Here is a 27,585-nt window from a genome sequence, read left to right on the forward strand (position 1 = left end):
TTAGATGTGTGTATTAGGTAGTTGGGGAATTGTTAGATTACTTATTAGATGTGTGTATTAAGTAGTTGATGGGAATTGTTAGATATTACTGCACTGTTGGAACTAGAAGCACAAGCATTTCACTACACCTGCATTAACATCTGCTAACCATGTGTATGTGACCAATAAAATTAGATGTTGTTCAAAAATCTCTTCATTTGAACCACTCAGACAAATACTGTACTTCAATTCCATATGCACCTACCGCGCACTGACGAATAATTTGGTATTGCAAATGTCATGTGAAAATGCAATGAATCGTCATGATGAATCCTGTGATACTACATTTCCTTAAATCCACTGAAAGACAGATGGTTTATTCGGTCTGGAACATGAACAGCAGAACATATACATTGCATCCCTTATTCATTAGTTTTCTGCACTATGCTCAAAATGAAAATGCTGTGATGGGGCAAGGGAAACCGTTCGATACTGAAAACATACGCTAAATGGAAGTTATACTGAAAAGCCCAACAACAAAAGACTGACTTTGCAGTGACTTAATGAAGTGGTTGAATAAAACAAAAATGAAGATCACAGGTAAGACAAATGATCAAACATTGCTTATGATACAAAAGCCTGAAAACATTTTGCAGATGTCGCAGCAGTTGGTTGTGTACTGATATGTACACTAGGGCATAATTACCATAGCTACCGAGAGGTTAGTTAATGATTACAAACACCTACCATGCGTTTCATCAATAGTACTACATTGTTTTCCATATCTCCTATGACCAGCAAAAGCCAATTGTAACCAAACCATTCATTTTTATTATTTTAACTAGTCAAGTCCGTTAAGAACAAATTCTTATTTACAATGACGGCCAACCCCGGCCAAACCCTTACACGGACGACGCTGGGCCAATTGTGCACCGCCCTATTGGACTCCCAATCACAGCTGGTTCTAATACAGCCTGGAATTGAATCAGGGTCTGTAGTGACGTCTATAGCACTGAGATGCAGTGCCTAAGACTGCTGCGCCACTCGGGAGCCCCAATGTGCATTCATCCAAATAATAAAATCTGCATTACACAGGCTACCTAGCGACCACAGAATATATGAAAGTAGGAAAGGCTAATCACCACCAAATAACAAATTAGGTGGTTTCACTTGGTGGTGGGAGGAGGCGTTTAAAGAATGTTGTGGCCTCACTGCTGCAAATGAGTCACCCAGGGCTGGCACAGGACCTGGATTGATTATAGCCCAAAGTTGTTTTTTTTTCATAAAGAGGACCGAATAGCAATCAGACCCTGGACAGCATTAGCATAATCATTTGTTCATTTTCCCTGAGCAAATATGACTCGTCCACAGCTCTGTGTCAGAAGGAGCTATACAGTACGGTGTGCGTGATTCAGCAGCACTGTAGGCTCTATGCAACCCCACGCTAAAGTCTATAGTATGTGACCTATACCATTTACAGTCTTTGTACATTGCACTGCAGTGTGTAGATCACACGATGGCCTGACATATTCTGCAGCCCTATAACTAAGACATGATTAATATTCACTCTTCTATTTAGCCAGAATGCATTATTACATATTCTGGGAGAAAGTGTGGGCAAGAATTTATACACCTCCGATTCATTATGTAAGAGTTCAGAGTCGTGCATTGACTCCATAGTTCAAACTGATTAAACCGTGTTTGGGAACACAAACAGACTGTAGAATTCTTCTTAAACAGGCCTACTCAAACACTAGTCTTCAATGTCCAGTCAGCAGCACTGCTGGTTTTAATCCTTCCACATCTAACCAGCGGCTGAGTCAGTCCTGACAACAGGTGATTTTCCCCCTCACTGACATTAAAGTCAAGATCTGTATAAGATTTCCAGTAATTTGTGGCCTGTGTGGTCTAGTGGTTAGAGCCGCTAACTGACCCCTGCACACGTTAATATGCCAGAGTCGGCATAGGTTTGAATCCTCCTCCTACCTTTCCAATCTTTTCTCAACTGTCCCTATACCCACGCACACACCCATGTTCAAAAGTTCGGGGTCACTTAGAAATGTTTGTTTTTGAAAGAAAAGCACGTTTTATTGTCCATTAATATAACATCAAATTGATCAGAAACACAGTGTAAACATTGTTAATGTTGTAAATAACTATTGTAACTGGAAACAGCTGATTTATAATGGAATATCTACGTAGGCGTACAGATACTCAACTAGTCTAAAGAAGGACCGTTTATTGCTTCTTTAAATCAGGACAACAGTTTTCAGCTGTGCTAACACAATTCCAAAAGGATTTTCTAATGATCAATTAGCCTTTCAAAATGATAAACTTGGATTAGCTAACACGTGCCATTGGAACACAGGAGTGATGGTTGCTGATAATGGACCTCTGTACTCCTACGTAGATATTCCATTAAAAATCAGCTACAATCCCAGCTACAATAGTCATTTATAACATTAACAATGTCTACACTGTATTTCTGATCAATTTGATGTTATTTTAAAATGGACAAAAAATGTGTTTTTCTTTCGAAAACAAGGACATTTCTAAGTGACCCCAAACTTTTGAATGGTGACACACACACACACACACACACACATGCAGTAAAGGTATGAAGAACATGACTTATACAAACTCAAAGGACCAGTGACTTGTCCAAATTCATGCCATGTCTTTGCACCTAACTTAACGGAACTGAACAATTAATTCTTTAAGAGGTGATGGAAATGGAAAACACATCCATCAATGAGGCTGGGGTGGCGGTGGAGCTAATTAAAGATTAATTAAACACTGCATGGTGAAGGCTGGGCTGAGAGGGGCTGGAAAGGGTAGAGAAGAGCTCAGCTGCTGACAGAGGCTCTAGTGATGCAGTCTTGGTCTAGGCCTTGTTAATAAATGACTGCGGGACAACCCTCAGCAAACATGCTGGTAAACAAATGAGTCACTTATACACTGAGGGACAGTGTATACACTGTGTGTGTGTGTGTGTGTGTGTGTGTGTGTGTGTGTGTGTGTGTGTGTGTGTGTGTGTGGATCCATGCATGTCTCAGTGTACCTTTGTCGCTGAAGTCGTCCACCAGTATGACCTCAGCAATGAGCTCAGGGGGGGACCGGTTGAGCACGCTGTGTACAGTCCTGAGCAGGGATGACCAGCCCTCGTTGTGGAATGGTATGATGATGCTGGTGTTGGGCAACTTCACCGCATACAGCTTCTGTTTACAGCTAAACACACAAACAAGCAACTAAACAAATAAGACAACAAACAGCATTTACCAAAAAGTGAAGAGAGAGACCAGTGTAGAGCTGGTGTTCATAGTTTCTCAAGATTATTATTGCTGATCTAGGATCAAATCAAAGTTTATTTGTTGCGTACACATATGCAGATGTTATCACAGATGCAGCGAAATGCTTGTTTCCCCAGCTCCAAAAGTGCAGTAACACCCAGCAATACATACAATTGATTTATTTACAACCTATATCAGAACGAGCAATGTTATTAAATAAATAAATAAATACTGGTGTATAGACATATAAATAGAAAATGTCTGTACAGCAGTAGTTATTTAGGATGAGTAGGACTAGAATTCAGTATATCAAATCAAAGTTTATTTGTCACATTTATCAAATACAACAGGTGTAGTAGACCTTACAGTGAAATGCTTACTTACAGGCTCTAACCAATAGTGCAAAAAAGGTATTAGGTGAACAATAGGTAAGTAAAAAAATAAAACAGTAAAAAGAGAACAGTAGAGAGAACAGTCTATGACTGGGGTGACTGGCGTCTTTGACAATTTTTAGGGCCTTCCTCTGACACCGCCTGGTGTAGAGGTCCTGGATGGCAGGCAGCTTAGCCCCAGTGATGTACTGGGCCGTACGCACTACCCTCTGTAGTGCCTTGCGGTCCGAGGCCGAGCAATTGCCGTACCAAGCAGTGATGCAACCAGGATGCTCTCGATGTTGCAGCTGTAGAACCTTTTGAGGATCTCAGGACCCACGCCAAATATATTTGGTTTCCTGAGGGGGAATAGGCTTTGTCGTGCCCTCTTTACGACTGTCTTGGTGTGTTTGGACCATTCTAGTTTGTTGTTGATGTGGACACCAAGGAAGTTGAAGCGCTCAACCTGCTCCACTACAGCCCCGTCAGTGAGAATGGGGGCGTGCTCGGTCCTCCCTTTCCTGTAGTCCACAACCATCTCCTTAGTCTTGGTTACGTTGAGGGATAGGTTGTTATTCTGGCGCCACCCGGGCAGGTCTCTGACCTCCTCCCTATAGGCTGTCTCAACGTTGTCGGTTATCAGGCCTACCACTGTTGTGTCGTCTACAAAGTTAATGGTGTTGGAGTGGTGCCTGGCCATGCAGTTGTGGGTGAACAGGGAGTACATGATGGGACTGAGCACGCACCCCTGTGGAGCTCCAGCGTTGAGGATCAGTGTGGCAGATGTGTTGCTACCTACCCTCACCACCTGGGGGCGGCCTGTCAGGAAGTCAAGGATCCAGTTGCAGAGGGAGTTGTTTAGTCCCAGGATCCTTAGCTTTAGTGATGAGCTTTGAGGGTACTATGGTGTTGAACGCTGAGCTGTATTCAATGAATAGCATTCTCACATAAGTGTTCCTTTTGTCCAGGTGGGAATGGCCAGTGTGGAGTGCAATAAAGGTTGCATTATCTGTGGATCTGTTTGGGTGGTATGCAAATTGGAATGGGTCTAGGGTTTCTGGGATAATGGTGTTGATGTGAGCCATTACCAACCTTTCAAAGCACTTCATGGCTACGGATGTGAGTGCTACGGGTCTGTAGTCATTTAGGCAGTTTGCCTTAGTGCTTTTGGGCACAGGGACTATGGTGGTCTGCTTGAAACATGTTGGTATTACAGACTCAATCAGGGACATGTTGAAAATGTCAGTGAAGACACCTGCCAGTTGGTCAGCACATGCCTGGAGCACACGTCTGGCCCCGCAGCCTTGTGTATGTTGACCTGTTTAAAGGTCTTACTCACGTAGGCTACGGAGAGCGTGACCACACAGTCGTCCGGAACAGTTGATGCCCTCATGCATGTCTCAGTGTTGCTTGCCTCAAAGTGAGCATAGAAATGATTTAGCTCGTCTGGTAGGCTCGTGTCACTGGGCAGCTCGCGGCTGTGCTTCCCTTTGTAGTCTGCAATAGTTTGTAAGCCCTGCCACATAAGACGAGCATCGGAGCCGGTGTAGTATGATTCAATCTTAGACCTGTATTGACACTTTGCCTGTTTGATGGTTCGTCGTAGGGCATAGCAGGATTTCTTGTAAGCTCCCGGGTTAGAGTCCCGCACCTTGAAAGCAGCAGCTCTACCCTTTAGCTCAATGCGAATGTTGCCTGTAATCCATGGCTTCTGGTTGGGGTATGTAGGTACAGTCACTGTGGGGACGACGTCCTCAATGCACTTATTGATAAAGCCAGTGACTGATGTGGTGTACTCCTAAACGCCATCGGAAGAATCCCGGCACAATTGGTTGGGCACCCATAAAACTGCTGCCATTTCTTCCGGCACCATTTTATATTTACATAAAGTGTGTAAAACCATTCATGCAACATTATTAAAAAGTGACCGGTGTTCAATGACTATGTACATAAGGCAGCAGAATTTAAGGTGCAGGATCGAGTACCGGGTGGTAGCCTGCTAGTAACAGTGACTAAGGTTCAGGGCATGGTACTGGGGGTACAAGAGTACAAGTGGTGACTGTTTAACATTGATGGCCTGGAGATAAACAGTATCTGTCTTTTGGTCCCAACTTTTGATGCACCTGTACCATCTTTGCCTTCTAGATGGTAGCGGGGTAAACAGGCCATGGCTTGGGTGGCTGAGGTCCTTGATGATCTTCTTGGCCTTCCTGTGACACCGGGTGCTGTAGATATCCTTGAGGACAGGCAGTGTGCCCCCGGTGATGCACTGAGCTGACTGTACCAACCTCTGGAGAGCCCTGTGGTTGTGGACGTTGCAATTGCCGTACCAGGCATTGATACAGCCCGACAGGATGCGCTCAATTGTGCATCTGTAGAAGTCAGAGGGTCTTAGGGGCCTAGCAGAATTTCTTTAGCCTCCTGCAATTGAAGAGGTGTGTTTGGGTCTTCTTCGCCACACTGTTTGTCTGAAGGGACCCTTTCAGGTGTTCAGTGATGTGCACGCCGAGGAACTTTAAGCTTTTGACCCTCTCCACTGCGGCCCAGTCGATGTGGACGTGCGCTCTCCTGAGGTCCACAATTAGCTCCTTCGTTTTTTTGACGTTGAGGGAGAGGTTACTTTTCTGGCACCACTCAGTTAGGGCTCTCACCTCCTCCCTGTAGGCTCATTGTTGTTGGTAATCAGGCCTACCACGACTGTGTCAGAAAACTTGACGATTGAATTGGAGACGTCCTGTATTCCCTGTTCACGCACGAGGCTGAGCATGTGTTTTTGCCTACCTTCACAACTTGGGGTCGGCCCGTCATGAAGTCCAGGACAGGGTTGCACAGGGAGGGGTTCACACCCAGGGCCCCGAGCTCAAAGGGGATGAGCTTGAAGGGCACTATGGTGTTGAAGGCTTATCTGTAGTCAATGAACAGCATTCTGACATAGGTATTTCTCGTCCAGGTGGTATAGGGTAGTGTAATGGCAATTGCATCATTCATGGATCTGTTGGGGCGGTATGCGAATTGAGGGGGTCTAGGGTGTCGAGTAATGTGGATGTGATATGGTCCTTAACCATCCTCTCAAATCACTTCCTGACGACAAAAGTCGGGGGCGAGTCATTTAGTTACCATTGCTATCTTAGGTACAGGAACAATAGTGGAAATCTTGAAGCAAGTGGGGACAACAGACTGGGATATGGAGAGATTGAATATGTAGGTAAACACTCCAGCCAGCTGGTCTGCACATGCTCTGAGGACGCGGCTTGGAATGCTGTCTGGGCCAGAAGCCTTGCTATGGTTAACATGCTTAAATTACATCCCTCACGTCGGCCACGGAGAACGAGAGCACACAGTTCCTGGTGAGCGTCAGGGGCCTATGTCAGCGGCTTGATGTTATTTTCCATGAAGCAGGCGTAAAATATGTTTATACTTTTTTCAGTAGTGAGGCGTCTTGTGTCCACAACATGGCTGGCTTAATAATCTGTGATTGTCTGGAGTCCCTGCCACATGTCTCGTATCTGAGCCGTTGAATTTCGACTCCACTTTGTCCCTGTATTGTTGTTTTGCCTCAGATTGCATTACGGAAGTAAGGCATAGCTGGTCTGTTTGTACACGTCCATGTTCCTAATCGTTCGCACTTCCAGTTTTGCGCGAATGCTGCCATCTATCCACAGCTTTTGGTTTGGATAAGTTCTAAATCATCACTGTGGGACCATCTTCTATGCACTTCCTGATGAACCCAGTCAATGAGTCCGTGTATGTCAATTCTATTCTCAGAGGAGACCAGAACATTTCCCAGTTCAATTGATCAGACCAACGTTGAACCACAGGTGATTCCTGTTTTAAGTTTCTGCCTATAGGTGGGGAGGATCAGAATGGAGGTGTGATCCGGTTTGCCGAAGGGAGGGCGGGGAGTGCCATGTAGCCACCCTGGAAGAGAGTAGCAATGATCCAGGCTGCTGTGATGTGCGTGTAGCACAAGAGATGTGTTAGCAGAATAATCGGTAGATTTGCTTTATTTTTATGTTTGGAAAAATAACGTTCCCAAAGTAAACGGCCTATTTCTCATGACCAGATGCTAGAATATGCATATGATTGACAGTTTAGGAAAGAAAACTCGGAAGTTTCCAAAACTGTAAACATATTGTCTGCGAGTATAACAGAACTGATATTGCAGGCAAAAGCCTGAGGATAATCCAATCAGGAAGGGCCTCTTATTTTGAAACTTCTGTGTTCCTATGCGTGCCTGTCCTTCATTTAAAGGGATATCAACCAGATTCCTTTTTCTGTGGCTTCCATAAGGTGTCAGTCTTTAGACATAAGATGTCGTTCCCATAGCAACGATTAAAACATTCCCAAACCAGAAACCGTGGATTGATGGCAACATTCGCGTGAAACTGAAAGCCCGAACCACTGCTTTTAATCAGGGCAAGGTGACCGGAAACATGACCGAATACAAACAGTGTAACTATTCCCTCCGCAAGGCAATCAAACAAGCTAAGCGTCAGTATAGAGACAAAGTAGAAATTCAACGGCTCAGACACAAGAGGTATGTGGCAGGGTCTACAGTCAATCACGGATTACAAAAAGAAAACCAGCCCCGTCACGGACCTGGATGTCTTGCTCCCAGGCAGACTAAATAACTTTTTTGCCCGCTTTGAGGACAATACAGTGCCACTGACACGGCCCGCAACTAAAACATGCGGACTCTCCTTCACTGCAGCCGACGTGAGGAAAACATTTAAACGTGTCAACCCTCGCAAGGCTGCAGGCCCAGACGGCATCCCCAGCCGCGCCCTCAGAGCATGCGCAGACCAGCTGGCTGGTGTGTTTACGGACATATTCAATCAATCCCTATCCCAGTCTGTTGTTCCCACATGCTTCAAGAGGGCCACCATTGTTCCTGTTCCCAAGAAAGCTAAGGTAACTGAGCTAAACGACTACCGCCCGTAGCACTCACATCCGTCATCATGAAGTGCTTTGAGAGACTAGTCAAGGACCATATCACCTCCACCCTACCTGACACCCTAGACCCACTCCAATTTGCTTACCGCCCAAATAGGTCCACAGACGATGCAATCTCAACCACACTGCACACTGCCCTAACCCATCTGGACAAGAGGAATACCTATGTGAGAATGCTGTTCATCGACTACAGCTCGGCATTTAACACCATAGTGCCCTCCAAGCTCGTCATCAAGCTCGAGACCATGGGTCTCGACCCCGCCCTGTGCAACTGGGTACTGGACTTCCTGACGGGCCGCCCCCAGGTGGTGAGGGTAGGCAACAACATCTCCACCCCGCTGATCCTCAACACTGGGGACCCACAAGGGTGCGTTCTGAACCCTCTCCTGTGCTCCCTGTTCACCCACGACTGTGTGGCCACGCACGCCTCCAACTCAATCATCAAGTTTGCGGACGACACAACAGTGGTAGGCTTGATTACCAACAACGACGAGACGGCCTACAGGGAGGAGGTGAGGGCCCTCGGAGTGTGGTGTCAGGAAAATCTCACACTCAACGTCAACAAAACTAAGGAGATGATTGTGGACTTCAGGAAACAGCAGAGGGAACACCCCCCTATCCACATCGATGGAACAGTAGTGGAGAGGGTAGTAAGTTAAGTTCCTCGGCATACACATCACAGACAAACTGAATTGGTCCACCCACACAGACAGCATCGTGAAGAAGGCGCAGCAGCGCCTCTTCAACCTCAGGAGGCTGAAGAAATTCGGCTTGTCACCAAAAGCACTCACAAACTTCTACAGATGCACAATCGAGAACATCCTGTCGGGCTGTATCACCGCCTGGTACGGCAACTGCTCCGCCAACAACCGTAAGGCTCTCCAGAGGGTAGTGAGGTCTGCACAACGCATCACCGGGGGCTAACTCCCTGCCCTCCAGGACACCTGCACCACCCGACGTCACAGGAAGGCCATAAAGATCATCAAGGACAACAACCACCCGAGCCACTGCCTGTTCACCCAACTATCATCCAGAAGGCGAGGTCAGTACAGGTGCATCAAAGCTGGGACCGAGAGACTGAAAAACAGCTTCTATCTCAAGGCCATCAGACTGTTAAACAGCCACCACTAACATTGAGTGGCTGCTACCAACACACTGACTCAACTCCAGCCACTTTAATAATGGGAATTGATGGGAAATTATGTAAAATATATCACTAGCCACTTTAAACAATGCTACCTAATATAATGTTTACATACCCTACATTGTTCATCTCATATGTATATACTGTACTCTATATCATCTACTGCATCTTTATGTAATACATGTATCACTAGCCACTTTCACTATACCACTTTGTTTACATACTCATCTCATATGTATATACTGCACTCAATACCATCTACTGTATCTTGCCTATGCCGCTCTGTACCATCACTCATTCATATATCTTTATGTACATATTCTTTATCCCCTTTTGGAATTGTTAGCTAGATTACTTGTTGGTTATTACTGCATTGTCGGAACTAGAAGCACAAGCATTTCGCTACACTCGCATTAACATCTGCTAACCATGTGTATGTGACAAATACAATTTGATTTGTTATGGAGAAAGCTATACACTCGGTTGATATATTATCGAATATATACTGTATTTTAAAAACTACCTGAAGAATGATTATAAAAAACGTTTGACATGTTTCTGTGGACATTATGAAGACTATTTGGAATTTCCGTCTGCGTTGTCGTGACCGCTCTTTCCTGTGGATTTCTGAACATAACGCGACAAACAAACATAGGTATTTTGGGTATAAAAATAATCTTTATGGAACATTTGCTGTGTAACTGGGAGTCTCGTGAGTGAAAACATCTGAAGATCTAAGGTAAACGGTTAATTTGATTGCGTTTTCTGATTTTCGTGACCAAGCTTCCTGATGCTAAGTGTACATAATGCTATGCAAGCCTATCGATAAACTTACACAAACGCTTGGATTGCTTTCGCTGTAAAGCATACATTTCAAAATCTGAGACGACAGGGTGATTAACAAAAGGCTAAGCTGGGTTTCAAAATATTGCACTTGTGATTTCATGAATATTACAATTTTCTAGTAACATTATTTGACTGTTGCGCTATGCTATTCAGCATTGCTGATGACAATTATCCCGGATCCGGGATGGGTGGTTCAGAGAGGTTAAAGTCCCCAGCTACAATAAATGCGGCCTCAGGATACACGGTTTAGAGAGTTAGCCCATAGTCCAGTGTAGGTCCTTGAGACCTGTCGGTGTGTCAGTTTAGGGGGGTAATGTACACAGCAGTGATGATGCCTGAAGAAAATGTAATCTCGATAGTTAAGTTGGTCGGCAATTTGATGGTGAGGTATTCCAGATCAGGAGAACAAAAGGACTTGAGTTCCTGTACTTTAACACAAACCCACGATGAGTTGTTAATCATGAAACAAACCCCTTCACCTTTCTTTTCCAGGAGAGGACTTTCTTCCTGTACACGCGATGGACGGAGAACCCATCTGGCCAAACGGACGGGGACAATACATTTCAGCAAAGCCCATGATAGCGTAAAACAGAGTTTTACAGTCCCTGATGTCTCTCTGAAAGGAGATCCTCAACCTAAATGAATCTACTTTATTATCTAGGGACTGAACGTCAGCGAGTAATATTTGGAAATGGTGGATGGTATACACGACGCCTGAGTCTGACTAGGGCTCCACTTCTTCCTCTTCTCCGGCATCTGCGTTTTAGTGCAGATGCTGTAGTGGAAAGTTAAAACAAAAGGATCCAGGTCAAGAAAGTTTAAATTCTGCTCTAATTTCTGGCGAGTGACTGCCAATCTAATATTTAAGTTATTTGCGGATGTAGATAAGTTTCAGTTTTGGTTTTTACGTTTGGTGAGGCTGCCTTCAGGCCTATTTGAGGATCTGAGGGCTCAGAAACTGTAGACATTTTTAAGAAAAAGCTTAACACCATTTTAGCCATGGTTTTACTAAGTGTGACTTTAGTCATACTATCTATTTAATTTGTTCCATTCTACAGTGAACTAAAATATAAAATGCAATAATTTCTAAAGATTTTACTGAGTTACAGTTCATAAGGAAATCAGTCAATTGAAATAAATTCATTAGGCCCTAATCTATGTAGTTTACATGACTGGGAATACAGATAAAAAAAATTTTTAAAAAAAAGTTAAGGTAGGGCCGTGGATAGGGCTGTGGCAGTCACGTGATATGATAATATTGTCACCCTTCAGACTATTGATTTAATCACGTCTTTACATATACTAAATAATATATATGTGTGAAATTAGTTTTGATTTAGAATGGACCATTATCATGCACCAGTCAGAATAGGGCCAGGGGGAAAAGAAATAAGTGTCATCTATGCACTTAAATACCAAATGGAGGACGCATTTCCCGTGGTTCATTTTCATGCCAGCAAGGCAGGCTATACTCCTGTTGTAAAGAACAGAAATGTGCTTAATATTAGGAAAGCTGAGAAATAAATAGTAGGCCTAGCCTACAGAAAGCTGATGGAATCCTCCTTTTTATAATAGATGCCATCACAGTTTTTTCATGCAATTGCATAGACTATAGAAATGTTGCGCAACATGAGCTCTCAAGTGTTTGCAAATGTAATTGAAAATCTAATCAATGATGTCACAGTGATTACAGGGACAATGGAGTGCTGCGTACCAGGCATTTAGCACGTTGTGCAGGCTACTAATGACCATCAGCAGCATCAGAGCTTGGAGAAGTCTAATTAAACGTGACTAAACAGTCATGTGGAATTTGACTGCCATCATGACTCGCTGGTGTGGTGGTAATATAGTCACCGTAACAGCCCTAGGTGTGGATCAGAAAACCAGTCAGTATCTGGTGTGATCACCATTTGACTCATGCAACATCTCCTTCACATAGAGTTGATCAGGCTGTTGATTGTGGCCTGTGGAAGGTTGTCCCACTCCTCTTCAATAGCTGTGCGAAGTTGCTGGTAATAATCCCACACATGCTCAATGGGTTACATTTCTTGTGAGTATTGTTGGATTCCACATTTTGAACATTGATAAAGATACGATAGATCAGACGCATAGTATAGTAAGAGAGACTGGGTCTCTGTAGAAAGACAGATAGCTGTGGAATGTGTTGGGGGACGGGAGCAGAGCACCGTGTTGATACAGGAAAGACAGATGGACATTGTGGAATAGATGAAGGAGGGGATGAGGTCAGGAAGTGAGGACAAGTCACCTGAAGAGAGTAATAAGTGTTTGGCATCTTGTTACTCTTTTCCTGTTAAACCATAAGATGTAAGGATTGGAGAGAAGGAGTAGTGTCTTAAGTGGGAGATATATATATATATATATATAGTGGGGCAAAAAACTATTTAGTCAGCCACCAATTGTGCAAGTTCTCCCACTTAAAAATATTAGAGGCCTGTAATTTCCATCATAGGTACACTTCAACTATGACAGACAAAATGAGGGGGAAAAAATCCAGAGAATCACATTGTAGGATTTTTTATGAATTTATTTGCAAATTATGGTGGAAAATAAGTATTTGGTCACCTACAAACAAGCAAGATTTCTGGCTCTCACAGACCTGTAACAACTTCTTTAAGAGGCTCCTCTGTCCTCCACTCGTTACCTGTATTAATGGCACCTGTTTGAACTTGTTATCAGTATAAAATACACCTGTCCACAACCTCAAACATCACACTCCAAACTCCACTATGGCCAAGACCAAAGAGCTGTCAAAGGACACCAGAAACACAATTGTAGACCTGCACTAGGCTGGGAAGACTGAATCTGCAATAGGTAAGCAGCTTGGTTTGAAGAAATCAACTGTGGGAGCAATTATTAGGAAATGGAAGACATACAAGACCACTGATAATCTCCCTCGATCTGGGGCTCCAAGCAAGATCTCACCCCGTGGGGTCAAAATGACCACAAGAACGGTGAGCAAAAATCCCAGAAGCACACGGGGGGACCTAGTGAATGACCTGCAGAGAGCTGGGACCAAAGTAACAAAGCCTACCATCAGTAACACACTATGCCGCCAGGGACTCAAATCCTGCAGTGCCAGATATGTCCCCTTGTTTAAGCCAGAACATGTCCAGGCCCATCTCAAGTTTGCTAGAGAGCATTTGGATGATCCAGAAGAAGATTGGGAGAATGTCATATGGTCAGATGAAACCAAAATATAACTTTTTGGTAAAAACTAAACTCTTGTTTGGAGGACAAAGAATGCTGAGTTGCATCCAAAGAACACCATACCTACTGTGAAGCATGGGGGTGGAAACATCATGCTTTGGGGCTGTTTTTCTGCAAAGGGACCAGGACGACTGATCCGTGTAAAGGAAAGAATGAATGGGGCCATGTATCGTGAGATTTTGAGTGAAAACCTCCTTCCATCAGCAAGGGCATTGAAGATGGAACGTGGCTGGGTCTTTCAGCATGACAATGATCCCAAACACACCGCCGGGGCAATGAAGGAGTGGCTTCGTAAGAAGCATTTCAAGGTCCTGGAGTGGCCTAGCCAGTCTCCAGATCTCAACCCCATAGAAAATCTTTGGAGGGAGTTGAAAGTCTGTGTTGCCCAGCAACAGCCCCAAAACATCCCTGCTCTAGAGGAGATCTGCATGGAGGAATGGGCCAAAATACCAGCAACAGTGTGTGAAAAGACTTACAGAAAACGTTTGACCTCTCATTGCCAACAAAGGGTATATAACAAAGTATTGAGATAAACTTTTGTTATTGACCAAATACTTATTTTCCACCATAATTTGCAAATAAATTCATTAGAAATCCTACAATGAGATTTTCTGGATTTTTTTTCTCATTTTGTCTGTCATAGTTGAAGTGTACCTATGATGAAAATGACAGGCCTCATCTTTTTAAGTGGGAGAACTTGCACAATTGGTGGCTGACTAAATACTTTTTTGCCCCACTGCGTGTGTGTGTGTGTGTGTGTATATGTGTGTGTGTGTGTGTGTGTATGTGTATATATATATATATATATATATATATATGAGAAGTGTTGGGTTGTCTGAGTTACAGCTGTACAGAACCTTTGGGAATAATTAAACTTGGTTAAAGCAGCTAGTGTCCGTGAGTTATTTACTCTGAAAAATAAGAACCTAACAGAATGCAGGCCATGGAAGAACTGGGACATTGTGTACAGATCCTTGCGACATGGGGCTGTGCATCACGCTGAAACATGAGGTGATGGCAGCGACAATGGCACGACAATGGGCCTCAGGATCTCGTTACGGTATCTCTGTGCATTCAAATTGCCATCAATAAAATGCAATTGTGTTCTTTGTCCATAGCTTATGCCTGTCCATACCATAACCCTACCGCCACCATGGGGCACTGTTCACAACGATGACATCAGCGAACCGCTCACCATCATTAGGCCATACACACCATCTGCCCGGTACAGTTGAAACCGGGATTCATCTGTGAAGAGCCCACTTCTCCAGCGTGCCAGTCACCATCGAAGGTTAACATTTGCCAACTGAAGTCGGTTACGATGCCAAAATGCAGTCAAGACCCTGGTGAGGACGACGAGCTTCACTGAGACAGTTTGACAGTTTGTGCAGAAAATCTTCAGGTGTACAATTTCATCAGCTGTCCGGGTGGCTGGTCTCAGATGATCCTTCAGGTGAAGAAGCCGGATGTGGAGGTCCTGGGCTGGCGTGGTTAAGTATGGTCTGCAGTTGTGGGGCCAGTTGGACATACTGCCAAATTCTCAAAAATGACATTGGCAGCAGCATATGGTAGAGAAATTAACATTCAATTCTCTGGCAACAGCTCTGGTGCATGCCAATTGCAGCATGCCAATTGCACACTCATTCAAAACGTGTGGCATTGTGTTGTGTGACAAAACTGCACATTTTAGAGAGGCCTTTTATTGTTCCCAGCACAAGGTAATGATCATGCTGTTTAAATCAGTTTCTTGATATGCCACACTTGTCAGGTGTATGGATTATCTTGGCAAAGGAGAAATGCTCACTAAGGGATATAAACAAAATTTTGCACAAAATTTGATAGAAATAAGCTTTTGTGAGTATAGAACATTTCTGGGATCTTTTATTTCAGCTCATGGGACCACTTTACACGTTCAGTATATATTTATTTTTGTATTTTTATACAATAGCCTCTCATGTACTATTGTTTTACAATTTTAAGTGGTTTCTTAATTTTATTCTTGTCCATTTATAGCAAAGTGTGCTTTCTCAAATTGTATCATTTTATTTGCTAAGCACTTTGAAATAAAGTTTGATTTGATTTAAGATCACAATGAATAACATATGGACAGATGCTTTATGACAGACTTTAGTATTATCATGTAGGCCTATTATTCATGACCCATAATTGTCACTGGACACCATGATACACAGCAAGTATATTGCGATATTATATAATATGATTACTACTGTATATTGAAGTAATCATTGCAGATAATGAAAGTGCTTTGATGGGGCAGAATAAGCACTGCCAGTCTCTGGTTCATGAGTGGAATGAGTGCTAGAGCAGAACACAAGCCCAAATCTAATTTGTCGTAAAACAGAGACAACTGAGACAGACTTGTGTTGCTCAAACCAATTTCCAACCCACCCACATTTCCTGGCATTGTATTACACCCTGTGGAATTATGTGGCTTCCTTCATTGGAATTCTGTCGCAGCGCAAACATCAACAAATCGTATGTGTCAAGATCAGATATCCGATCCACGCCTCTGGCGGTGACAACATGCCAATCACCAAGCGAGTGTGGGCCTCCAGGGCAGACAGGGCTACCGATTGGGTATTGGCGAGCAGATGTGGCCAGCTGATTGGTCTAACTGACACAGAACGACAGGGACTGTGACAGTTGGGTGTCACTTCAGCCGTTGGAAGGCCAAGCTTCTGCCACAGCCTCATCATCCCTCACTTTTTCACGTAGACAGAAAGAGCTGAGAGAGAGAGAGATTGAGAAAAAGAGAAAACAATTACTCCCTAATCAGACTACACAGGCTCCTTAGCAGGGCTACAAAGGATTGAGAGAGGGAGTAGAAGAGGGGGAAAAATGACAAATATATATTTTTAAAAAAAGTAAAAGTGAGATGCCAGCCACAAAGCACAAAGAGCCCCGAAGAGTGACAGCGAAGGCAGGCCGGCAATAAGCTGCCGCTTCATTACACTTTATTAAACAAATTAGGCAGATCAGAGGGAGTTAAGGGACCCATGTGGCCAACCTGTGATTCCCATAGCTGTAGGAACATCAACGGGCTGCTCCAAGGGAGACTGCTAGAGCACTGAATAGCAACAGCCTGTTCCTCAGAGGCTCTATTCACTGAAAAAAGGCTCGGGAAATGTACCCAGAGGAAACCACAAGGCCCTGGATACTAAGACCCAGACAACACACACCCTGGAACAGCTTAGGGAACATGCTATTCTCTACTGGCAGTGACAATTCATTATACAGTGCATTCGGAAAGTATTCCGACCTCTGGCCTTCCACATTTTGGTACATTACAGCCTTATTCTAAAATGGATTCAATATTTTTTTATCCTCATCCAACAACACACAATACCCCATAATTTCAAACTGAAAAACAGCTTTTTAGAAAATGTATGAAAAACCAAAAAAACAAAAACCTTATTTACAGAAGTATTGAGACCCTTTGCTTTGAGACTCAAAATTGAGCTGAGGCGCATCCTGTTTCCATTGATCATCCTTGAGATGTTTCTACAACTAGGAGTCCACCTGTGTTACATTCCATTGATTGGATATGATTTGGAAAGGCACACACCTGTCTATATAAGGTCCCACAGTTGACAGCGCATGTCAGAGCAAAAACCAAGCCATCAAGTCGAAAGAATTGTCCGTAAAGCTACGAGACAGGATTGTGTCGAGGCATTGAAGGTCCCCAAGAAAACAGTGGCCTCATTCTGAAATGGAAGAAGTTTGAACTCTGGCCTGAATGCCAAGCGTCACGTCTGGAGGAAACATGGTACCATCCCTACAGTGAAGCATGGTGGTGGCAGCACCATGCTATGGGGATGTTTTATAGCTAAGGATATGGACAAAAATCAGGCATTTGATTGCAAATGTGCAGAGGGAGTCGTAAAGAGAACACAGAAGGCCATTGTATAACGGATTACATCTTCAAACTAAGAGTAACCATGGCATCCGTGACAGAGGGAGAAGCGTTTATCCATGTATACCGGTTAGTCTAGCTAGCAACATTTTCAGATATTATACATTTCCAATTTTGTCAGCAAATTGTTTTCATTGCAAGTTTAAGTGTGCTGTTAGCTAGCTAAAGTTGTGTACAATCTGTGTAGTAATTTTATTCGTATCTCAGAGCCATATGCATGGCTTGTTACAGCCTAATGTTAGCTAGCTAACACATTGAATCTAGTTGGTTAGCTACCTGCAGATTCATGCTAGGTAGTAACATCATGAGTTGCGATTATGGGTCATTGCTTAGCTAGCTAGCTAGCTACACGTCTTAAAAGACTCCACTATGCAAGGTACCATTTCACTGTACTATGTACACCTTTATCCTGTGCATGTGACAAATAAACTTTGATTTTATTTTATGTAATGTGTGTTTAACAGAGACAGTAATGTGAATTAAAACATGACCTGCACCAAAGTCAAATTATGTTATAACGTTAGGCCAACAAGAAAGTGTCCAAGTTCTAAAAATCTCCAGTAGAATGCCCTGCTTTTATTTTGTCACACTCAATCGTAAGCTATTTCCTATAATTAGCTTGCCATTGACTTGTAATCTTGATGCATGTTTATTTTCCTGTAATAATGAATACAAATTAGCTCAAGTTAAGACATTGTTACCTATATGTTGTATTCATTATTTGAACTGGCTAGCCAGCTAGCTTAACATTAGCTAGAAATGAACCAAAAATGTTTTAGAAAGTTGCTTTTAGTTGCCTGGGTTGCTAGATTGACATATACTAAAAACATTTTCCAACAGATGGGTTTATTTATGCTATTTTGGACCACCAGGCTTCTGACGTCATGTGTGTGAATCATTACAAAGATAAGTGCAGCTAAGGCTTAAGCGGGTGTGAACATGCTGAATGGACAAAGAAGAGCTCTCCAGTACGTGTACCAAAATATTCAATGCCATTTTCTCAAACATGGGGTTACACGTTTATCAACTCTCAAAGCAGAATTACTTTCCCATTGTTCCTCAACTGTAGTGTATGATATACAATTTTCTAGCTACAAGTCTCTACTTCTATCCCAAGAAAAAACAAAATTTCTAATTTCTAATTTTGCCACATAAAACCGAATCGAGCCGGTCGGTCACAATTGATTCCCCATTGAAAACATAGCTGGGGAATAGAAGGTCAGAGTATTGGTTAGGGTTTTGTAATTGTCCTCATAGACATAGAACAGGGAAAGGAAAGAGCAGGGAACGAGGAATCGAAGATCAGACTCCTGCTGAATTGCTAAGGTAAATGCAATTCAAGGTCCCAATTGACAGCTCCTTTCTTTGTAAAGGACATGAAGAGAAAAGTGACAGAGTTTAGAGAGAAGAGTGAGTAAGTAGGGAAGAGGTGAAGAGTCCGACAAGTATGTCCTCTGGGCAAAACGGTGTTCATATGTCAGAGACAAACAAAATACTGGGAAAACTGGTCTAAGAGGATTCATGGCACTGACCCAACAGCAATTTAAAAGAAAGCTAAATGCATGATTAAAGCTAAAGCATAGTCCCCTTTCACTCATTGGCTTATAAGGAAAGTAGCTACATCTTCAAATAGGAATGAAATACAAATTACACCAAGCCATTAGGAGAAAAACACCTTACACATAATGCTCATAGTTATTTTGCTTATGCATCATCAGGAGAATGTGAAACAACTGACTAAACTATCTATACTCATCTTTAGGGAGGAATGTGTGAGTTCACAAGTGGAGTGATAAAATCGAAAAAGACACTCACTTTGGGTGCCGGATGTCTGCGACAGAGCGATTGAGGGAGATCCTATCGCTAACGTAGATGTTGAACCCATTCTCCCTGTAGGCCTGGTCTACCCGGTCAGCGTCGGTCAGCGGAAAAGGCTTCCCCTGCTCGCCGTTACCTACACACACACACACACACACACACACACACCGAGAGAACAGACAAGAGTGCAATGATGCTGTTTGAGGAAGACTAGGGACAAAATGCCTTGCGCCAACCATCTGCTTTTCTCTGACAGACCGTGAAAGTACCTGGACTTAATGTCAGGTAAAATATCTTCGGTCTGAAGTACAGTACCTGCTGAATGAACTATAAGGAACTTGGAAATGTCTTGCAGTCTGTCGGGCACATCAATTTTAATGGTTTTGAGATACAATCACACTGTTTTCAAAAAAGCTAATGTCCTACACACGTCTCTTGTGAGGAATCATTTGTTATCGTAGTATATTAGTTGTGGGCTTCAAACCTCAAACTAAAAAGTGAATATGGGGGAGGGACTTCCTGAAGTTCTGTCCTACCAGAGCGAGTAGCGTCTCTCCTAATTGCATCGTAGTCGTGCCAGTCTTTCCTCCGCATGCCGTCCCGCCCCAGCTGGGCATTATTCCGGGGCCTGACGTTCAATCCCTGCCAAAACACACAGCAACAGGGCGTCCCACATCAGGACATACACACAGAGGGTAAATTGCACACACACACACACATACCGACACACGGGAACAAAGGGTCGCACATCAAGACATCTAAGAAACCAGTAACCCTTCTGCTAGAGCCCGTCAGGCTTGATGCTAAAGTAGCTAACATTCTCACATTCTGAAAGCATACCAGAAACAACCAGATAATGAAAAACAGTTGTCCATTATCCAACTGCAGAGAACCTGGCAAAAAAAAATCAAAATACATTTAGTCTACTGATTGTCAATATTAGGGCTGGGAATTGACATTCCAAACATGCCCACTACAGTGCATTTGGAAAGTATTCAGACCCCTTCAATTGTTATTATGTCTAAAATTGAATACATTAACACTCAATCTACACACAATACCCCATAATAACAAACCAGAAAAAGGTTGACATTTTTGCAAATGTATTACAAATAAAACATTTAAATAAACAGAAAGTTTATTTACATTAGTAGTCAGACTATTTGCTATGAGACTCAAAATTGAACAGTTGACAGTGCATGTCAGAGCAAAAACCAAGCTATGAGGTCGAAGGAATTGGCCGTAGAGCTCCGAGAAAGGATTGTATCGAGGCACAGATCTGGGGAAGGGTACCATAATATTTCTGCAGCATTAAAGGTCCCCAATAACTCAGTGGCCTCCATCATTCTTAAAATGGAAGAAGTGTGGAACCACCAAGGCTCTTCCTAGAGCTGGCCGCCTAGGCCGAACTAAGCAATTGTGGGAAAGGCCTTGGTCAGGAAGGTTACCAAGAATCCGATGGTCACTCTGACAGAGCCCCAGAGTTCCTCTGTGGAGATGGGAGAACCTTCCAGAAGGACAACCATCTTTGCAGAACTACCAATCAGGTCTTTAGGAGTGGCCAGACGGAAGCCATTCATCAATAAAAGGCACACGACAGACCGCTTGGAGCTTGCCAAAATGCACCTAAGACTCTCAGACAATGAGAAACAAGATTCTCAGGTCTGATGAAACCAAGAATGAACTCTTTGGCCTGAATGCCAAGTGACATGTCTGGAGGCAATCATGCACCTCTCATCACCTGGCTAATACCATCACTACGGTGAAGCATGGGTGGCAGCCTCATGCCGTGCGGATGTTTATCAGCGGCAGGGACTGGGAGACTAGTAAGGATCAACGGAAAGATAGAGAGATCCTTGATGAAAACCTGCTCCAGAGCGCTCAGAAACTCAGACTGGGGTGAAGGTTCACCTTCCAACAGGACAACGACCCTAAGCACTACCAATTCTATAAGACGAGAGAAACTGCAGATACTTTTAAAAACTATTATAAAGATGTGCAAAATCACGCAACACTGCATAGTTGAAAGATCAACGAAGTGTCGGTTCTCAGCTTTTATAGAGAAGCACATCCTTTTTGTATACGTGGCAGTCAGCAGATAGTGTGTAGAAGGCAATTAGTTGGCTGTGCAGATTTAAGAACGCATGAGGTTGATATGTGATTTTCCACAACAGCCAAGACAACACAGGAGTGGCTTCGGGACAAGTCTCTGAATGTCCTTGAGTGGCCCAGCCAGAGCCCGGACTTGAACTCGAGCGGACATTTCTGGAGATAAAAATAGTTGTGCAGTGTGGCAGAGGAATCAGAATTAGTTGGGTAACATAGATAAATAAGATGTTTTATTGATCTAATATGCTTATGTGAGATACTTGTCATTAGAATGTATCCTTTTGGACTATAGTGTTGGCAGTTGCACTTTTTTCTAAGCTGGGGCTCAGTCATTTGTGGCCCAGAGAGGGGATAGGTCAGGCTTGTCTTTTACATGTCTCTGGTGCTATGCAGAATATCAGAAAGGGAAGAGGACAGGATGGAACATTGTCTTCATATGTTAAACCATGTGAAGGGATGGCGTGATTAAGGGGGGAACCAATTAATTGACTCCACAATGTCTGTGCGCAAGTCACTCCCCTCAGTAAGCTTGTCCAGAAGTGGGGAGAAAGGGGGGTTTACTTGAGATGGGAGTATATAGAGTTGACAATTGAGTTATGCCTTAGATTAACCTGTTAAGCCTATAGGGGCGCTATTTCATTATTGGATAAAAAAACATGCCCGTTTTAAGCGCAATATTTTGTCACGAAAAGATGCTCGACTATGCATAGAATTGACAGCTTTGGAAAGAACACAGTCTAACGTTTCCAAAACTGCAAAGATTTTATCTGTGAGTGCCACAGAACTCATTCTACAGGCGAAACCAAGATGAAACGTCTAACAGGAAATGAGCAGAATCTCTGAAGCTCTGTTTTCAAATGTCTCCTTATATGGCTGTGAATGCAGCAGGAACGACCATGTGCTTTCTGTGGTTTCTTCAAGATGTCTGCAGCATTGTGACATATTTGTAGGCATATCATTGGAAGATTGGCCATAAGAGACTACATTTTCCAGGGGTCCGCCTGGTGGCCTTCATCTAAATTCGTGCGTAATCTCCAGTTGCGGTCATTTTGTCCTGGGATTCAGAACGAAACGCACACTTCCACGAAGGATATATCATCGAAGAGTTATGTGAAAAACACCTTGAGGATTGGTTCTAAACAACGTTTGCCATGTTTCAGTCGATATTATGGAGTTAATTTGGAAAAAAGTTTGGGGTAATTGATGACTGGATTTTCGTTTTTTTTTGGTAGCCAAACGTGACGCACCAAACGGAGCGATTTCTCCTAAACAAATAATCTTTCAGGAAAAACTGAACATTTGCTATCTAACAGAGTCTCCTCATTGAAAACATCTGAAGTTCTTCAAAGGTAAATTATTTTTTTTTAATGCTTTTCTGGTTTTTGTGAAAGTGTTGCATGCTAAATGCTAACGATAATGCTAACGCTAAATGCTACGCTAGCTAGCTACTGTTACACAGATGATTGTTTTCCTATGGTTGAGAAGCATATTTTGAAAATCTGAGATGACAGTGTTGTTAACAAAAGGCTAAGCTTGAGAGCTAGCATATTTATTTCATTTCATTTGCGATTTTCATGAATAGTTAACGTTGCGTAATGGTAATGAGCTTGAGTCTGTATTCACGATACCGGATCCGGGATGGGTAGATCAGAGAGGTTAAGTAATGTTTTGGTACTATTAAGTACCAAGAACGAGATTAGAACCTCGTTTTAGAGACCAAACTGATCAATAATTTATAGTGAATGCAATCTGGCTAAGGGATACTCCTTTCTCAAGTAAAAGGCCCTTTTTGAAGAGTTCCAAAGATCTGTGGTTCGTCATGTAAGTTTGCTATAAAAGATCTCAGTTGCCATTATGTTGGGACTCTCAACAATTCATTATATATAGTGAGTTGTTGAACGTCAAAGGGCTATTGTAAAGCTCATACTATTAAAGATGAAGTTTAAGTATAACTCTGACTGGTGTGTGGTTTGTTAACTCTCCTCATTTGGTAATACAGGAAATTGCCATGACAGCAGCAACGCCCTCCATCCAACCTTAGAGCTTGAAAGGATCTGTAGAGAATGGGAGAAACTCCACAAATACAGGTGTGCAAAGCTTATGGCATCATACCCAAGAAGACTCTAAGTTGTAATCGTTGCCAAAGGTGCATCAACAAACTATAGTAAAGGGTCTGATTATATAAATGTGATATTTCAGTTTATTTGTAATACATTTTCCCAAAATTCAAAAAAACTGTTTTTGCGTTGTCATTATGGGGTATTGTGTGTAGATGGATGAGGGCGAAAAACAAATTAATACATTTTAGAATAAGGTTGTAACTAGTGATGGACCGATATGACATTTGTCTGATACCAATATTTTCCTCGCAAAAAAAAAGATACCGATAACAGATATTTAAAATGTTAGCGACCTTTAAAGCGTTATAGTACAGTTAAATAGTTAACACACACATGAACGCTGTGGTCTAAGGCACTGCATCTCAGTGCAAGAGGCGTAACAGTCCCTGGTTCGAATCCAGGCCGTATCACATCTGGCCGTGATTGGGACTCCCATAAGGTGGCGCACAATTGGCCCAGCGTCACTCGGGCCGTCATTGTAAATAATAATTTGTTCTTAACTGGTCACACACACACAGAGCAAAAGGTTATTTTGTTGGCATTTACGCATGTCCCCATTACCAGTAAAATGTATTCAAAACCTATTTATTTCACTTACTTGCTGTGCTGTTTCTTTGTTCACTTGTTCAGTGGAACAAATGGAACGCCGTTTGAGTCTTTGTGTGTCAAAAAACTATACACGTCAAATAACACTATTTGACATGTCAAATAAGCTTGTTGACCAATCAGGACATGAATGACTGCACGTCACATAATTTTTTTAAAGTAGTTATTACACTCACTCATGTCACAATGATTCATCGATACATATGCTATGATGCTGGTAAAGTTGTCTCGCGCGCTTACAGTGCTGGTCATAATTTTTTTTTTTAAAGCTAGCTAGCTCATGGATGCAAACAATGTTCTTCTCCAAAAACATATCCAAACGACAATTTGTTTAAGTAGCTATAGTTAGCTAGCTTATTATATGTGTCATCTAAAATAACCCTAATTTATAAGACAGTTCTTATTTGATTAATGGTGGTCGGACCCATCTATGTGAAGCTAGCCACAAAGATTTGGCACAAGTGGACTTTGCGGTTGAACAAATGATGCTTTATTACCAACGCAGTATTGTAAACACATCATTTGTGGCTGGTGTTTGCAGACTTTTTTGTACAGCTTTGACAGTGCTACTGTATCTTTTTTGACACGCAAAGACCCAAACGGCGTTCCATAGTATGTATGTCGTGAAGCTAATAGCAGTGACGCTATTACTGTGCAACTCTGGTATGGCAACATCTGGAAAAAAAACGCACTTGGTAGTGTGTACCGGTGCTCGACCAGTCGGCGAAAGCCAACATCACCCACGACAGAGAACGGTTGATTTTCAAGGGCAATGAACTCCATTAACCTTGGCGTTAATGGATTTTGCCTTTGAGTTGTCTCGCTGAAATGTTCTTACTCTTTCAAATGACTGCTCGACTTGTTGACTGCTTGATCCACACAGCAGACATTGTGTGGGCTAGGTCAGGAATGCTGTGTTGCATGTGTAACATTTTACGTGGCGTCATTATGTTATGTACCTAAATTGTATAAGTAAGCACGGTAGCTTTGACATCGGTTTTTAACATGTGTGTTAAACTAGACAGACATCGGGCCGATACCGATGTTGCCATTCTTAGTTAATATCAGTCGATTCCGATACGTTCACCGATATATCGTGCAGCCCTAGCTGTAACATAACAAAATGTAGAAAAAGTGAAGGGGTCTGAATACTTTCCCAATGCACTGTATGTGTCAGAGAGAGCCATGAAAAAACTAGTGTTAATCAGTCATGGAAATAAGTGCTGAAAACATGTTGGCTCACCATTTAAATACAAGATGGAGAACAAGCTATAGGACAAAAATGTTTTAAGAGCAATTTTCGTAAACACTATTTACCTAGCAACTCGATACTTGGGCGTTTCAGAATCTATATAATATTGTACAAAATAATATTGCAATACTCTACTTTATCCACCGCCCCATCACTAGTCAATGTTTTTTTTTTTTTTAAAGACTCAAACAGATGCCCATGCTTGATTGATTGATTTAAATGAACCCCATTCTCCTTAGTCGATTTGAGCAAAAATGCCATCAGTTATAATTAAAAGCAACGTAAACTCCTTCAAGTGCCCCTAATTTGCTGCTACGCTGGTCACCGTTTCTCAGAGGCTGTTCTTATGACAGCAGAAGTGGAAAAGGGGAAGGAATGAAGACAAGTATTAAGAAATTAATTTATGTTTAACACATTATCCTAGCTGTGTATGGTGCCTGTTCTGTTGACAGGCTGGGATGGTGTAAGGGAGGTCTTGATCACGCACGCGCACAAACGGCTCAGACACTCAATAGCTGCACACACTGGTCTTTCAATGCAATAAAGAGGTTATTCACATGAGGCTGCACAATACCTCATTTCAGTCTCTTTGAGTGTGGGGGACACACATTGGGGGTCAGGTAGGAGGTCTATCGGCGATGAGGTGAGAGCAGTGAGAGGTTTGAGTGCTACAAAGTTTAAACAATGGAAATTCAATGTTTCATTTCACACTTGACACCTCAGAGAATATCAATCCAAAGGCTTGCGCACACACACACTTTTCTAACACTTTGAAAAATGCAAATGCAGTGATTTAGCCATTACCACTTCATCTTTCATGCTCTAAAATCTATCCTTTCAGAGTTCAGATGTCCCAAATTTGGATCACAACACAATAGGGAAATAATTACCTCAATGGGAGGGCGCAATGAGTAGAACATTGTTAATTCGAATGGCAAGTCTAATCGCATGGAATATAATTAATTATTAAAATCAGGCTGCTAAACAATATCACTGAGACGAGAAACAAACAACCAAACTCACAAATACAACTTCCTGGTAGGTGAGGGCAACTGATCCAGAGAGCCCTCCGGGTCACTCAACCTCCAACAGTGTAACAGGCACTTGCAATGTATGTAGGCAATTAGGCTAGCACTTTCTCACAAACAGATGATACATCAAAGGCTTATGTAAAAGTTTAAACAGTTGCGTGTGTGTGTGTATATGTGTGTGAGAGAGAGAGATAGGCTATAGTATAGTGAATAGTAGTTCTGGTCAGGTCCCTGTTTATTACGTACTAATCTATTTGTCAAACAGCTGAGGGGCCTAAGTACACAGTACTGATAACAATGCACACTGGCCAGAGGTCACCAAAACACCACACGGTCCACTTTCCAACAGGTACTGTACGTGGTCTGGAGGCCATTCTCTCTCCAGCTACTCCATGTCCCCCCAGGCTCTAGCCTCAATGCAAGGAAACGTAATTGTTAAGATTCCTTTTCTTCAGTAACCTGGACAGAGAGAGGCATGAGAGGGAGGTTCTGGTTTCAATGCCTACACTCAAACCCATTGAGTGGCCTGTAAACACTCAACCAGAGCTGCTAATAGGTAGAGACACTGAGAAAAGGTAAGCCTTAATTCATGAATACAAAACAAGTTTATTAAAAGGTGGGTGCTTTACATTGGTGGTAGATGGTCGAGTTACGCTCAGACTACAATGTAAAGCACTTTACACTTACACCGAGTGTACAAAACATTAGGAAGACCTCCTCTTTCCATGAGACTGAACAGGTGAAAGCTATGATCCCTTAAATCCACTTCAATCAGTGTAGATGAAGAGGACGAGACAGGTTAAATAAACATTATATCGATACTTTGAGTCCAAGTATTAACTTGTATAATGTATAAAATTATTTATAAAACCTTTTTTTCCCTTCATCTTTTTCAATTGTGAGC

General features: G+C 42.6%; 1 protein-coding gene across 1 annotated transcript in view; it reads right to left on the bottom strand.

Annotated features, from left to right (window-relative positions):
- LOC139423119 (polypeptide N-acetylgalactosaminyltransferase 10-like) overlaps positions 1–27,585 on the bottom strand; it is a 136,720-nt gene that overhangs the window by 73,692 nt on the left and 35,443 nt on the right. The window contains exons 2-4 of the mRNA XM_071174787.1: positions 20,100–20,205; positions 19,561–19,699; positions 3,041–3,207 (exon numbers count right to left, since the gene is read on the bottom strand). Coding sequence (XP_071030888.1) covers positions 3,041–3,207; positions 19,561–19,699; positions 20,100–20,205 — 412 coding nt within the window. The remainder of the gene's footprint in view (positions 1–3,040; positions 3,208–19,560; positions 19,700–20,099; positions 20,206–27,585) is intronic.

The sequence above is a fragment of the Oncorhynchus clarkii genome, chromosome 12, assembly GCF_045791955.1.
Source record: "Oncorhynchus clarkii lewisi isolate Uvic-CL-2024 chromosome 12, UVic_Ocla_1.0, whole genome shotgun sequence".
Taxonomy (NCBI): Eukaryota; Metazoa; Chordata; class Actinopteri; order Salmoniformes; family Salmonidae; genus Oncorhynchus; species Oncorhynchus clarkii.